The sequence below is a fragment of the Vulpes lagopus genome, chromosome 7 (genome assembly GCF_018345385.1).
Source record: "Vulpes lagopus strain Blue_001 chromosome 7, ASM1834538v1, whole genome shotgun sequence".
NCBI lineage: Eukaryota > Metazoa > Chordata > Mammalia > Carnivora > Canidae > Vulpes > Vulpes lagopus.
The window spans coordinates 55,130,129-55,146,909 of NC_054830.1; the positions used below are offsets into that span (position 1 = coordinate 55,130,129).

The following is a 16,781-nucleotide window of genomic DNA, read 5'->3' on the forward strand; positions in this document are numbered from 1 at the left end:
TCATTTATTTGAGAGAACACATGTGAGAGGGAGGGGCAGAGGTAGAGGGAAGGGCAGATTCCCTGCTGAGCAGGGAGCCTGACTCGGGGCTCAATCAGGGCTCAATCCCAGAACCTGGGATCATGACCTGGACCAAAGGCAGGCACTTAACCAACTGAGCCACCCAGGCGATCCTGAAAGTTCTATTATATTCATGATGGAGATCTTGTACTCCTTTTTGTTGAATTTATTAATGTGAAATTCATATTTTTATACTTAAAAGTGCTTTTCTTAAAAAATGATTTTTTGTATGTAGATGTTATTCAGAAATTCAATAGATTTTTACATTAATGTTTGTATCCAGAGACCTGATTAAACTATCTCATCTGAAAATATTTTTGATATTACTTTTGGAATTTCTTATACATATTTAAATTTATTGACCTGGTTTAAAACATTTATTTTGATGTCTGCAACATCTATCATTTTCAGCCTTTATTTTTTCTAATATAAGCATTTAAGTCTATAAAGTTTCTTCTTAATAACACTTTAACATCGTCCCACAAATTTACATATTATTCTATTTTCATTACTGTTTAATTCAGTAATGTCTAATTTCTATTACAATTTCTCTTTTGATCCATGGGTTGTTTGGAAGTATTTGCTAATTTCCAAGCATGTGAATTTTTTTTCTGGTTCACAACTTTTTACTTGTAGATTAACTGAACTGGGGTCAGTGAACATATATTATTTCTTCTACTGGGGAAAAAAACCACTCATTGAGATATAATTCACATATCATACCATCTGACTTAGCCAAACTGCAAAATTTGAGGTCACAATCCCCCAAACTGCCCTGACTTCTGGTACCAACTGAAGTCCAAGAAGTTTCTAATACCACCCTCAGGCTCATCGATTTGGTACAAGAACTCACATAATTCATTGAAAGCTGCTACACTTACACTCAGAGCTTATCACAGGGAAAGGATACAGATTAAAATCGGCTAGAGGGAGAGACACATAGGGTATGTGGTCACTATCAGGTGAGGTGGTCCCATCCTAACCTAAGTTAGGTCATCCCCCAACCTAAGCAAAGGCACCCCTAATAGCTATGACAGATATCACTTCCCAGAAGCAAAAGGCAAAGGCCAGACCTTTTAGGCAAGGCCAGATTCTCTTTTTTTTTTTTTTTTTTTTTTTTTTTTAATTTTTTTAAATTTTTATTTATTTATGATAGTCACAGAGAGATAGAGAGAGGCAGAGACACAGGCGGAGGGAGAAGCAGGCTCCATGCACCGGGAGCCCGACGTGGGATTCGATCCCGGGTCTCCAGGATCGCGCCCTGGGCCAAAGGCAGGCGCCAAACCGCTGCGCCACCCAGGGATCCCCTAAGGCCAGATTCTTTACTGCACACCTAATTAATTTCACAGTCCAGTGGTTTTAATATATTAACAATGTTGTGCAATCATAAACACCAATTCTAGAAAATTTTCATCACACCAAGAAGAATCTGTACCCAGTAACAGTCACTTCCCACTTCTCCTTCATCCCTCCCCTGAGACCTTGGGAACCACTAATCTACTATCTTTATGGATTTTACTGTTCTAGGCATTTCACATACACGGAATCATACAACACGTGGCCTTTTATGTCTTCTTTTACTCAGTAGGTTTTCAAGGTTCACCCATAGCAAAGTGTGTGTATCAGTACTTCATTCCTTTTTCGTGGCTGACTATTATTCTATTATGTGGATGTATCACATTTTGTTCATTGGTTAGTGGACATTCAAGTTGTTTCCACTTTTTTGACTATAATAAATGATGCTGCTGTGAACATTCACATACAAGTTTTTGTGTGGACCCACGTTTTCAGTTCTGTTGGGCAGATAACTAGACACAAGTCCAGCTTCTCCACAGCACAATGTGGCTTACCAACACATCGAGACAGGTCCCCACAGAGCTGCTCCCCTCTCACGGATGGATGGACTCAACCTCAGGACTACCTGCTGTTGTCAGCATCTGGTCCTGGGGTATGAACTCTGAAGAGAGACGGGGAGTTCCCAGACTAAAAGTGGGAGATCCTGGGGCACCTGGGTGGCTCAGTTGGCTGAGTGTTTGACTTTGGCTCAGGTCACAATCTCAGGGTTCTGGAATCGACCCCATGTTGGGCTCCCTCTCAGCAGGAAGTCTGCTTCTCCCTCTGCCACCCTGCCACCCCACCACCACCACTCATGTTCTCTTTTTTAAATAAATAAAATCTAAAAAATAAAAATAAATGAAAGAGGTTCTTGTAACCCCAACTAGGATACCTGCAAATAATGAAAGGAAAAGAGATCTGTCACGAAGCCAAAACTAAAGGATGGAAGGACCATATGGGGCCACCTGCTCCAGCCCAGAATCTGAACTTTGCCTCTACAGGATCCCTGCTGAGCAGCCATCAGGTGCTCCTGGAGGCCATCAGGGAAGAGGAACTTTCTGCAGCCTAGGCAGCTTCTCCAGCCTCACAATAATCAGGCCTTCCTTAGACTGCATGGAAATCTATTTCCCTGTGGTATCCATCTTCAGGCCATACAGAGCTTTCTTCTCCCTGTTAGCCAAGCAGGCCCCTCAGAAGTCTGAAGGGAGCACCCACCTTCCTGAACCACCCTGTCTTCCATGGGGTCCTAAAGTCTTCCCTTCACCCAAAGGCAAGCAATTCCTCCTGGGATCAAGGCAAATAATGGAGCCCTGTGAAGCGCTCTGTAATAAATCCCAAGAGGAACTGAGTCAACAGGGCCTTCTGGCAGATGAGGACTCTAAACCTGAGCCTGGCTTCAAAAGATCCCCCCATTGACTCAGCATCCAGACACCATAACTTTTACACGAAACACAGACAAACCATCCACCCACCGGCTCTGATGGCTGTCCCACAGCCGCTTCAAGCCTTGGTCAGCCAAACCCTCAAGAATGAGAAGGTGGATCTTCCCATCCAGCAGGTGGAAGCCAGTGAGCACATCCAGGTCCTGCCTCTCCTGGATCTTCACCCGCACCTTAAAGGCTGACAGGATCTGCTGGATGTTCCTGACAGGGTAGGACTCCAGATCAAGGGCCTTGGCATTGATCATGGTGATGTCCCGCAGGAGGCTGGAGAGGAGGGAGATCTTCCTGGAGTCAAACACGAAAATGACACGGCCAAACTGGCTACGTGTGAGCTCTGGGTCCGGGGCTTCTGCTCTGGCGCGCAGGGGCACAGCAATGTCCACCCGCAGCTTGAGCAGGGAGTTGGCCTCGATGTAGTTGCCCATGGGCAGTGGCTTGTGCTGGAAGCCATCTGTGGGCACCCGGAATCCCACAACCTTCCTGCTCCTGCCATCCCGTCCACACCGTGTGGGCTTGGGCTCACAGCTGTGGATGGGGACGACCAAGTTCAAGTACTTGTGGCCGAGGAGAAGGTCGGCAAAACTGACCTGGGCAACCCCATAAGGGTCCCATCTCTTATTGTGGGATTCAAAGGGGTTGCTCTCTGTCTCTTCTGGAGAGATGAGGGCCTGGAGGTTGAGGTATGAGTCCAGAGGGTCATCCCCAAACAGGGTGGGCTTCCGGGAATACTCCTCTAATTTGCGGTCCCTGTCATGCACTTCCACCACCATGGGGGGGCCCTCCAGGTATTCTCTCAGGTCACTGGGCTGCATCGCCCCCAGAAAGATGACATTGATGTCCTGGAAATGAATGTGGATGCCATGGGGCTGCCCCTCTGTTCTGTGAACTGGAGTCTTAAAGAACTGGTACTTGCAGTACACAGGGGTGCACAGCCTCTAGGAAAGAATGAGGTGACAGGAGATCAGTAGGCTGCAGTGGCAGTCACTCTGCCTCCCCTCTAAAGGAAGGTTCTCACAGGGACCTCAAATCCTAGTGTCACATTCACCACCCGCAGCTCCTGTGACCTGGGTTTCCTCATCCACAAAAATATCAATGAGAGAGCCTGTTCTGCAAGGTCATCCCCAGGATTAAGTGACATATATGAAGGCACCAAAATGGTGGCTGAACAAGACAGGGGCCTAATAAGTATTAGCCATACTTCCTCTGAGTCTCACAAAGACAGGCCACATGCATTTTGCACATCTGTATTTTTACTTCCAAGCCCAAGGCTAGGTGTAAAAAAGGTAGAGATAACTGGCTTTTAGAAAAGGTAATCCATATCTCCCAGACATCCATCTGGAGGGTTGGCATGGGCTCACCTTTGGCATATTAATAGGTATCCAAGCAGAAAGCTACAACAAGGTGAAGAAGAGCTCAGAACCCTGGGGCTTAACAGGGCATGGAGAGTGAGATGGAAAGGAGAGACAGAAAACAGTTTATCTTGCATGTTTTAACCTTATGTTAAGATCTTATAATCAAAAGTTAACCCTTATGCAAGTCTGTGATCTGAATTCACACTCCAAGTGTACTATTTATTTTATACTGAAATTGAAAATTTATTTTTAAATAATCCTGGGTTGGTATGCTCCCAGGTACTTGGTAGGAGTAATCAATAAACCTTCTAGAGACATCCACTTTCAACCTAAGCCTCAAAGAATCCCCACAGAGAAAGTTCAACTAAATGTGAAATCATAGTAAAAATCACAAAATATCTAAAGGTAAAAGATTCTACTAGCAAAGGTGGTTGCACAAAGGCATAAAATATTAGAATGACAAGATACATAAACAAAATATATTTGTTTGGTTATGTGTATAAAAAGGAATATCATCAAGGTCAAATCTATTATATTTCTATTTACTAGCAATGAATAATTTTAAAATATCACCTTTGACAGCATAAAAACGTAAAATGCTTAAAAAGAAATGCAGTGAAAGATGTGTTAAGACCTGTACCTGAAAAGAACAAAATATTGCAGAGAGAAATTAGAGAATATCTAAATAGAGAAATGTACAATTTTCATGGATAGGAAAATGCAATTAATTCTAGATGAATCATAGACCTAAATATAAAGGCATAAATATAAAGGCTAAATATAAAGGTATAATTTTAATTATACATCTTCTAGAAGAAGACATAGGAGAGAATCTTCATTAACATGGGAAAAGATTTCTTTGACAGGACACAAAAAGCACTAATTATAACAGCCAAAAGTTGATAAAATGGATTTTATCAAATAAAGTTAAACCCTAGACTGGCATAAAATATGTACAATACATATACATCTTGCAGAGGACTTATATACAGAATATTAAAAGAACATCTATAAAAAAATAATAAAAAAGAAAAAAATAGTAAAAGATGAACAGTGAATGCAACCAGAGCAGCCATCAGAGGCCTCTGTAAAGTAAAAGGTAATGTGTAAATTGGGAATGGAAACCAAACTCAAAGTACAAACAATGTAGCTATGAGTTTCCTGGGTTTTATTTTCCTCCTATATGTCATAAACTGGTCTCAAAAGGAAACGTGAATCCCAGAATCATGAACCAGGTGTGGACAGAGCTCTAAGAGAAGCCCTCTCTTTCTACTCTAAGGAATGGAAGGAGGGATCCTCATAGGATAGAAAGAGTAGTTTGAAGGGATCTCCTGCTATTTTTCTCTCCTGGCCCTGCCCCCATGCAAGTTCAAGTTCCAAAGCTGCAATCTGATGGCAGTGGCAGCAGCTGGGCAGGCACCTAAAAACCTGAAGAGGGAAATAACTTGAGCAGAGGAATTATGATACAAAACCATGTGGCAAACCCTCAATATTGTTTTTAGTCTACATATCTTCCCACCACCTGTCCTCAGAGGTAGACTGAGTCCCAGAAAGGGCATGTCAGAGTGGAAACACTAAAGGTACACCTTTCAAGCCAGCAGACCAGGAAGAGGACTCTTTAGGACCTGGAGAGGGTAGAAAGGAGAGAAAATCAAGAAAGGGATTCCATAAACTTATAGGTAAACTTGGGCTTATCCCTGAACTCTACATGTGTGTGGATCTGGCCTTAAGCAGCATACCAGGGGTTTTAAGAATTGAACAGAGACCACAACACAAGTCTCAGACTGGCCCCTGAGTACCGCACATGCAGGAAAGACCTGACTATCACTACAAAAGCTTAGAAAACTGAACAGGCCTTAAAACCATAGCCATAGAAGGTAAACTAGAAATTACAGCTTGACCCCAAGTAAGGTTATTATCTAATAAAACAAAAGAGCCAACATTCTCCATAGGATTTTTTAAAAAGATTGTATCTATTTATTCATGAGAGACTCAGAGAGAGAGGCAGAGATGTAGGAATAGGGAGAAACAGGCTTCCTGTGGGGAGCCTGATGTGCGACTTGATCCCAGGACCCTAGGGTCATGACCTGAGCCAAAGGCAGACACTCAACCACTAAGCCACCCAGGTGTCTCTTTCCATAGGATTTAAATAAGACTCAGGGTCTCATAACATAATATTTAAAATTTCTAAGATATATCAATCCAAAATTGCTTGATATACACAGAATTAGGAATGTTGAATGACCAATGCTCAATGGGAGAAACAACCAACAGATGCCAGCTCTGAGATGACTTGAATATTGGAATTATCTGATGAAAACTTTAAGACCACAATTATAACCATTTTCCAACAAGTAACTGCAAACATTCTTGAAACAAATGGGAGGTAGCCAGTCTCAGAAAATGGAAACCATAATGAAGAACCAAAGGGAAATTTAGAACTGAAAAATATAATAAGTGAAATTAAAAATTGGCTGGATGGCCCAAAGAACAAAATGCAGATGGCAGAGGAATGAATAAGTGAACTTGACTACAGGTCAACAGAAAGTATGCAATCTGAGAGGTACCCGGGTGGCATAGTCAGTTAACCAACTCTTGGTTTCAGCTCAGGTCATTATCTCAGGGTTGTAGGTCGAACCCCATGTCAGGCTCTGTTCTCAGCAAGAAGTCTGCTTAAGATTCCCTCTCCCAGGGCAGCCCCAGTGGCTTAGCAGTTTGGCGCCACCTTCAGTCCAGGGCATGATCCTGGAGACCCCGGATCAGAGTCTCACGTCGGGCTCCCTGCATGGAGCCTGCTTTTCCCTCTGCCTGTGTCTCTGCCTCTCTCTCTTTCTCTCTCTCTCTGTCTCTCATTAATAAATAAATAAAATCTTAAAAAAAAAAAAAAGGTTCCCTCTCCCCCGCTAAAGACTCTAAGCACACCTCTTCTCATGTATACAACTAGATAACACTCACTTCAGTGAGTCAACCCAGGAAAACAATCTGAAGACAGCAAAAGAATCTCCACAACTAAAGGCAGAGAAGAAGCCACATCAAAGAAGGCAGGAAGGGGAAAGACATGGTTGGGGAACAAGATGGACTGTGGCCATCTGTGGTGGGGATGGAGCCAGTGGTGGAGAGAAAAGCAAAAAACAGACTTGCACACTAGGGAACCCACAAGGGGAAGGCAAATCCCCATAACATTTGGCACTAAAAGCAAGAGAGGCCAAATTTCATGAGCTCTTACAACCAGTGGGACCTAAAGCCTGGAATTTTAAGTAAGTAAGGGGGTGGAGAAATATCTACCATGCAAATGGATGTCAAAAAAAGCTGAAGTAGCAAAGAAGGGCACTATACATGATCAAAAGGGGAACAATCCAACAAGAAGACCTAACAATTGTAAATATTTATGCACCTAATATAAGAACAGCCAAACACAAAAACTAGCTAATAACAAACATAAAGAAACTAATTGATAATAATGCATTAAAAGTGAGGGACTTTAATACCCCCACTAACTTCAATGGACAGATAATCTAAACAAAATCAACAAGGAAACAACAGCTTTGAATGATATATTAGACAAGCTAGATCTAACAGATACATTTAGAACATTCCATCCTACGGGTACCTGGGTGGCTTAGTCAGCTAAGCATCTATCTTTGGCTCAGGGCATGATCTTAGGATCCTGGACTTGAGCCCCATGTCAGCCTCTCTCCTCAACAGGGAGCCTGCTTCTCCCTCTCCCTCTGTCACTCAGTTCCCACTAGTGCTCGCTCGCTCGCTCTCTCTCTCAAATGGGTAAATAAAACCTTAAAAAAAAAGAACATTCCATCCTAAAACAGCAGAATACACATTCTTTTCAAGTGCACATGAAACATTCTCCAGAATAGATCACACATTAGGCCACAAAACAAGCCTCAACAAATTCAAGAACATGGAAGTCATACCATGCATCTTTTCTCACCACAATACTATGAAACTGGAAGTCAATCACAAGAAAAAACAAAAAACAAAAACAAAAAGACCACAAACACTTGGAGGTGAAATGACATGCTACTAAACATGAATGGGTCAACTGGGAAATAAAAGAAGAAATTAAAAATACATGGAAACAAATGAAAACAAAAATGCAAAGTTCAAAGCCTTTGTGACACAGCAAAAGTGATTTTAGGGAGGATGTTTAGAGCATGTGGCCTAAAATCCTCCCTAAAATACAGACCAACCTCAAGAAGTGAGAAAAATCTCAATAAACAACCTAACTTTACAACTAAAGGAGCTAGAAAAAGAACAAACAAAACCTAAAGCCAGCAGAAAGAAAGGTATAATAAAGATTAAAGCAGAGAAAAAATGACATAGAAACTAAAAAAACAATAGAACAGATTGACGAAACCAGGAACTGGTTCTTCAAAAATAATCAATAAAATTGATAAACCCCCCCCAAAAAAAATTGATAAACCCCTATCCAGACTTATCAACAACAGAGAGAGAGAGAGAGAGAGAGAGAGAGAGAACCCAAATAAATGAAGTCACACATAAAAGAGGGGAGATAACAACCAACACCACAGAAGTATAAACAATTATGGGAATATTGTGAAAACTATATGCCAACAAACTGGACAACCTAGAAGAAATAGATAAATTCCTAGAAACATATAACCTACCAAAACTGAATCAGGAAGAAATAGAAAATTTGAACAGACCAATTATCAGCAAAGAAATTATAAGTCAGTAATCACAAAACTCCTAACAAACAAAAGTCCAGGACCATTTGCTTCAAGTGTAATTCTACCAGACATTTAAAGCAGAATTTTTTTTTTTTTATGATAGTCACAGAGAGAGAGAGAGAGAGAGAGAGAGAGAGAGAGAGGCAGAGACATAGGCAGAGGGAGAAGCAGGCTCCATGCACCGGGAGCCCGACGTGGGATTCGATCCCAGGTCCCCAGGATCACGCCCTGGGCCAAAGGCAGGCGCTAAACCGCTGCGCCACCCAGGGATCCCCTTAAAGCAATATTAATATCTATTCTTCTCAAACTATTTCAAAAAATAGAAAAGAAAAGAAAACTTCCAAATTAGTTCTATCAGGGCAACATTATCCTGATACCAAAACCAAATAAAGATACTGCAGAAAAAAGGAACTATAGGCCAATATCTCTGATGAATATAGAATGCAAAGACCCTCAACAAAATAATAGCAAATCGAATCCAACAATACATTTAAAAAAATCATTCACACACAAAAAAAAAATCATTCACCACAATTGAGTAGAATTTATTCCTGGTTACAAGGATGGTTCAATATTTGTAAATCATCAACATGATACATCACATCAATAAGAGAAATTATAAGAATCATATGATCGTTTCAATAGATACAGAAAAATCATTTAATAAAGTACATTTATTCATGATAAAAACCCTCCACAAAGTAGGTTTACATGAGATGTACCTCAACATAACAAAGGCCTTATATGAAAAACCCACAACTAATATCATTCTCAGGTGAAAAACTGAGAGTCTTTCCCCTAAGGTCAGGAACAAGACAAGTATGTCCACTTTCACCACTTTTATTCAACATGGTACTGGAAGTACTAGCCACGGCAAACAGACAACAAAAAGAAATAAAAAGCACCCAAGGAAGTAAGGAAGAAGTAAAGTAAGGAAGAAGTAAAACTTGCACTATTTACAGGTGACATGATACTATATATAGAAAACCTGAAAGACCCCACCAAAAAAACTGCCAGAATAAATGAATTCAGTAAAGTTGTAGGATACAAAATTAATGTAAAGAAACCCATTGCATTTCTATACACTAATAATGAAGCAACAGAATGTATAATTAAGAAAACAATTCCATTCACAATTACACCAAAAACAATAAAATATCTAAGAACAAACTTAACCAAAGAGATGAAAGACTTGTATTCTTAAAACTATAAAAACATTGATGAAAGAAATCCAAGATGACCCAAAGACATGGCAAGGCATTCCATGCTCATGGATTGGAAGAACAAATACTGTTAAAATGTTTATACTATCCAAAGCAATCCATACACTTAATGCAATGTCTATCAAAATACCAACAGTATTTTTTGCATAACTAGAACAATCCTAAAATTTGTATGGAATCACAAAAGACCCCAAATAGCCAAAGCAGTCCTGAAAAAGAAAAGCAAAAGTGGAGGCATCAAACTCCAGACTTCAAGTTCTATTACAAAGCTGCAGTAATCAAAACAGTATGGTATATGTCCCCAGGGCATGGTTGCTGAGTGGGGAACCCAGATGTCCACCTCTGCCTAATGGGAATAAGACAGTGTTCCCCTTCTTCCACTGGCAGATTTAAAATGGAAGATTTAAATAGGATCCAGAGTCTCATAACTTAATATCTAATATGTCCAATATATAATTCAAAAATCACTTATCATACCAAGAACCTGGGAAATCCCATCTAAAGTGAGAAATGACAATCAACAGATGCTAACACCAAAGTGACATATCTTGTAATTATCTGACAAGAATTTTAAAGCAAGTGTGAACATGATTGAATCGAATGAAAAAAATTTTTAAGTTTCATCAAAGAAACAGAAGATATAAAGAAGAACCAAATGGAAATTTTAGAATTGAAAAATACAATGACTGAAATTTTAAAACTCAGTGGATGGGTTCAATAACAGAAGATAAAACAATATAAGGTACCCAATCTGAAGAACATAGAGTAAAAACAAATGAACAGAACTTTAGGGACCTGTGGGACTATAAAAAATGAACTAACATTCATGACATTGGAGTCCCAGGAGCAGAGAAGACAAAGGAAAATGCTAAAAGGTATTTAAAGAAATAATAGCTGGGGCATCTGAGTGGCTCAGTTGGTTAAGCATCAGACTCTTGAGTTCCACTCAGGTCATGATCTCAGGGTCCTGGGATCAAGTCCCACATGGGGCTCTGTACTCAGCACAGAGTCTGCTTTTCTCCCTCTCTCTCTCTCTCCCTCTGCCCCTCCCCCCCACACATGTGCTCTCACTCTCAAATAAAGAAAATCTTTTTAAAAAAAAAAACAGGGGATCCCTGGGTGGCTCAGCGGTTTGGCGCCTGCCTTTGGCCCGGGGCGCAATCCTGGAGTCCCAGGGTCGAGTCCAGCGTCGGGCTCCCGACATGGAGCCTGCTTCTACCTCTGCCTGTGTCTCTGCCTCTCTCTCTCTCTATGTCTATCATAAATAAATAAATAAACAAATAAATATATATATAAATATAAATATAAATATAAATACAAATAAATAATGGCTGAAATCTCCCAAATTTGACAAAAAGACATAGCCTTAAGTTTCAGAAAACTGAGTGAACCCAACAGGATAAACCCAGAGACATAGAGCCAAACTTCTGAAAACCAGAGACAAAACAAACCTCTATTGGGAAAGAACAATTCAAATGACAGTTGATTTCTCATCAAAAAACCATAAAGGTCAAAAGGAAATGGCATGACTTTTTTCAAATGCTGAAGAAAAAGAAATGTGAACCCCAAATTCTAAATCAAATGAAGCTAGCCTTCAGGAATAGAGGAGAAATGAAGACATCCTTAGACAAAGAAAAACTAAGAGAATTTGTTGTCAGCACATCTACCCTAAAGAGTGACTAAAGGAAGTTCTTGAAACAAATAATTTTAAAAGAAAAAGAAATCTTGGAACATCAGAAAAGAAAAAAGAACATTAGAAAGAGCAAATCTATAGGTAAATACAATACACTTTCTTTTTCCTCTTGAGTTTTCTAAATTGCATTTGACAGTTGAAGCAAAAAGTATAACATCATCTGATGTGAGTCTCAGTCTATGTAGAGGAAATATTTAAGACAATTATAAGTGAGACAGGGTAAACAGATTTGAAGGAAGGTAAGGTTTCTAAACTTCACTCTGACTGGAAAGATGTTGACACCTGTAGACTGTGATAAGTTATGTATGCATAATGTAATTTCTGGAGCAACCACTTAAAACCTGTACAAAGAGATACATTCAAAAATACTGTAGATAAATCAAAATAGAATTCTAAAAAGTTTTCAAACAACCCACAGGAAGGCAAGAAAAAAAAACCAAAGAAACAAACAAACAAAAAAAAACAGAGAAAACAGAAAATGAATATTAAGATGGCAGACTTGGGTGCCTGGGTGGCTCAGTCAGTTAAGTGTCTGCCTTCAGCTCAGGTCATAATCCTGAGGTCCTGGGATCAAGTCCCAAGTCAGGCTCCCTGCTCAGTGGGGAGTCTGCTTTTCCCTCTCTCTCTGCCCCTCCCCCTGCTCATGTTCTCTTTGTTTTCTTTTAAAATGACAGACTTAAGCTCTAAAATATCAATAATTACATTAAAAGTAAATGGCCTAAAAAAACAATTGAAAGTGACTTAAATGGGCAGCCCCAGTGGCTCAGCGTTTTAGCGCCGCCTGCAGCCCGGGGTGTGATCCTGGAGACCCGGGATTGAGTCCCACGTCAGGCTCCCTGCATGGAATCTGCTTCTCCCTCTGCCTGTGTCTCTGCCTCTCTCTCTCTCTCTCTCTCTCTCTCTCTCTGAATAAATAAATAAATAAATAAATCTTTTTTTAAAAAAGTGAATAAAAATGACTCAGCTAAATGCAAGAGCATTATGCTGAATGGAGCAGGGGAGCCAATCTCACAAGGTCACATGATGGGTGTTTCCATTTATATAACTGTTCATTTTCTGGGACTGCCATAATTAACTACCAGAAACTGAGCAGCTTAGCACAACAGAAATTCATTGTTCTGAATGCTAAAAGTGCAAAATCATGGTGTCAGCAAGGCCATGTTTCCTCTGAGGGTGCTAAAGAAGGATCCTTCTTTGCCTCTTCCAGCTTCTGGTAGGCCCAGATATTTCCTGCCTTAAGACAGCATAATTCTTCATTACATGGCATTCTCTCTACATCTTTTCATATAGACTTCATTCTATCTACGTCTCTACATCTGAATTTCCCTTTTTCATAAGGACATCAGTCATATTGGATTAGGGCCCATCCTGATGACCACATTTTAACTTGATTACCTCTGTAAAAACCTAATTTCTTTCTTTTTTTTTTTTTTTTAAAAACCTAATTTCTAAATAAAGTCACATTCTGAGTTACTGGCAGTTAAGTGTTCAATATGCCTTTTTGAGGGAAGACAATTCAACCCACAACAATAACATTCTCAAACTGACAAAATTATGGAGATGGAAAACACAGTGGTTAAGGATGGTGCTAGGTTTGGAAGTAGTTGTGACAATAAAGGGGTAGGATGAGAGATCTTTATGGTGATGGAAGAGTTCTGTGTCTTTTTTTTTTTAAGATTTTAATTATTTATTCATGAGAGATGTAGAGAGAAAGAGAGAGGCAGAGACACAGGCAGAGGGAGAAGTAGGCTCCATGCAGGGAACCTGACGTGGGACTCGATCCTTGGGTCTCCAGGATCAAACCCTGGGCTGAAGGCGGCGCCAAACAACTGAGCCACCCAGGCGGCCTGAGTTCTGTGTCTTGAGTACAGTGACAGTTAAATGGGGGATCCCTGGGTGGCTCAGCTTAACTGTTTCTCAGGAAGCCACAGGAAGATGTGGTCCAGCAAAACCAGATAGCAAACCAAGCATGAGGAGCACAGAATCCAGGAGACAAGGATCCCACCAGAAGAGGAAAAAGGAAACTCGCAGGATAAACATCAGTGCTGAACCCGGTTGGTTCAAAATAGTGAGCTCCTATGTGAGCACTGTTGCTGTGTTCATGAAGCCTGGGGGCTCCTTCTGAAGAGAGGATTACTACCTGCATTTGAAGGACACCTGCAGTGTAGTGAGGAGGCATCAAGAATTAGTAGCTCCTGGGCACCTGGGTGGCTCAGTGGTTGAGCATCTGCTTTTGGTTCAGGGCATGATCTCAGGGTCCTGGGTTTAAGCCCCACCTGGGGCTCCCTGCTCAGCAGGAAGCCTGCTTCTCCCTCTGCCAATGTCTCTGCCTCTCTGTGTGTGTCTCTCGTGAATAAATAAATAAAATCTTAAAAAAAAAAAAAAAAGAATTGGTAGCTCCTAAACCCAGGAACCTAATCTGTCATGTCTCACTGTGAGATTCTACATAGTGAAATGGAGATGACGATACATCTCACATAAGGCCATTGAAGGGAATTAGAGATGACATGTAATGGGCAACTGGATGGGGAAAAGAGCTCTCAAATCAGTTCTTCTGGCTCATTCTTACCTCTAGTTCATGGTGGGGAACAGGTTGTGATGGAAGACAGGAAACACACTTGATCTTTATGGTCAGGGGGTTTAAGTCCTGCTTTTGCTCCTCAGTCATGATAGGAACTTCTGTTTTTAAAGTCAGAAAACAATCTAAAATGCTGGCAGACTTCCCTCTGCCACGACTCACAACAGTTTGCCATCCTGAGGGGTGGGGAGGAAAACATACACAGCATTAGACTGTTACTCATGACAGCCCCAAGACAAGCACAGAGGGATCAGACAACCTGCGAAGAGCCAATGATAAATTATAACCAAAAGAAGAAAACGTAAAAAAAAAAAAAAATTCATAGAATTGGCAAACACCTACTGGCAACATTATATATATGCCAGTTTCTCAAACTGAGGTCCTGTAAGTTACCTAAGAGAATTCAATTGTTGTGATTTAATTTTGATGATCATCTTGTAATATTATAAGCATTTCCTGAATCATCTACAGGAATACCGATGCTTGGATGGTACCCTCAAGCAGTCTGATTTGCTTAGTCTGGCACATAGCCTCCACACAAGGGTTTTTAAAAGCTCCCCAGGCAGTTTAGAACCACCATTCTAGTACAGTAACTACTGGCCATGTGTGGCTACTTAACTTTAAATTAAAATGAAGTACAATTCAAAATGCAGTTCCTTCATCATATGAGTCATATTTCAAATGCTCAGTAGCCATGTGTAGCTATGAGCTACTGGACCAGACAGCACAGAGCTAGAACAGTCCCATCACCGCAGAAAGCTCTATTGGAGAGTGCTGCTCTAGGCAATTATTTTAGAACAGAACACATTCAAAAACACATGCCAGTGTCTCTGCTACAGTGGCCAGTGGTGCTACTTTAACTGGTGTGGTCCAATGAGAAAAGCATAGGAACTGATGTAGAATGGAACTGGGACATTGGAGCCAAATCAAGCACGGTCACCTCCTGCTATGACAGTTTTGCTATATAGCACAACTAGGGAAAGGGGTGGGTGAATGGAGCCACTGCATGGCACACAGGTAGCTGTGAGAATATTTTTCTCATGAAAGGGGTCCATGCATTTTACCAGGTAGAGACCTATTGGTGTGGCACAGGATGGGGGTAGGTAAAACCCTCCAGCTGTTCAAGCAGAGAGGCCTGGGCTCACATCCTGAACGTCTTAGAAGCTCTCTGAGGCTTAATTTCCTCACGTGCAAAATGGGCGGAGATCCTGCCATTCTTAGGGTGAAGAGGATTAAGAGGGTTGATGTTTGCAAAGGTGCTGGGAACACCGTCCAGCACATAGTGCATGCTCAAAAAGACTAGTTCTATTGCCTTCACGATGCTTGTGAACATATTTCTAAAGCACACAAAAGCCCAGTCACTCACACTCAGAATGAAGAGTCCCTTCCAAAACAAGTCATGGGCCAGTGGTGTGCAGCTATGTGCACAAGCCATGAGCATGGGGCCATGTGCAGCTCCTGGGGACAGCCCTCAGTGCTCCCATGTCTTTCTCTCCAACAAAGCTAACTCATTAAGGCCATAACTAACCATGATTTGTATTCTAGAATGTTGTAAATATTTTCATGGGAAAGTCTGCCCAGTTTAGAAGAAATTTCAAGTGCAAACATGCACTCAATCATCATTCAGGGGATCCCTGGGTGGCTCAGTGGGTTAAGCACCTGCCTTTGGCTCAGGTCATGATCCCGGGGTCCTGGGACCAAACCCCACCCCCATGTCAGGCTCCCTGCTCAGTGGGAAGTCTGCTTCTCCCTCTCCCTCTGCCGCTCCCCCTGCTTGGGCTCTCTCTCTCTCTCTCTCTCAAATAAATAAATATTCTTTTTCCTAAGATTTTATTCATCTATTTGAGAGAGAGAACGCAAGAGTACAAGCAGGGGGAATGGCAGGCAGAGAGAGAAGCAGGCTCCCTGCCAAGCAAGGAGCCTGATGGGAGAGTTGATCTCAGGACCCTGGGATCACATCTGAGCAAGATAGACACCCAACTGACTGATCCACTCAGGTGTCCCATATAAAGAAAATCTTTAAAAAAAAAAAATCACCATTCAGAAACTTAGGGAAGCTGAGATCCAGAGATGTTAAGAAATTGTCCAAGGTCTCCTGGCCAATAAGCCATGGAATCCGTGGCTTATTGTCCACGGATATAGTCCAAACCAGCCCTGCCCACCTATACTTGGCCTCTCCACTAAGCAGTAAAAACAAGAGTTCATTCCAAACACAGAATCTTTCTGGAATCTTTTTTTTTATTATTATTTATTTATTTATTTATTTATTTACGATAGTCAGAGAGAGAGAGAGAGAGAGAGGCAGAAACATAGGCAGAGGGAGAAGCAGGCTCCATGCACCGGGAGCCCAACGTGGGATTCAATCCCGGGTCTCCAGGATTGCGCCCTGGGC

The 16,781-nt window shown here is 41.3% G+C and overlaps 1 protein-coding gene across 32 annotated transcripts in view; it reads right to left on the reverse strand.

Annotated features, from left to right (window-relative positions):
* CFAP92 (cilia and flagella associated protein 92 (putative)) overlaps positions 1-16,781 on the reverse strand; it is an 82,475-nt gene that overhangs the window by 41,030 nt on the left and 24,664 nt on the right. For 27 of the 32 annotated variants that reach the window (XR_005989109.1, XR_005989108.1, XM_041764355.1 and 24 more), the window contains 2 exons: positions 14,381-14,565; positions 2,868-3,772 (listed from right to left, as the gene is read on the reverse strand). Coding sequence is in view for 29 of the 32 variants with exons in the window: in XM_041764355.1 (XP_041620289.1) it covers positions 2,868-3,772; positions 14,381-14,565 (1,090 nt within the window). In the remaining 3 variants the exon portion in view is untranslated. Of the gene's footprint in view, positions 1-1,260; positions 2,018-2,867; positions 3,773-14,380; positions 14,566-16,781 lie in introns of those variants that run through there. The other 5 variants (XM_041764369.1, XM_041764370.1, XR_005989110.1 and 2 more) reach the window with 4 other exon arrangements.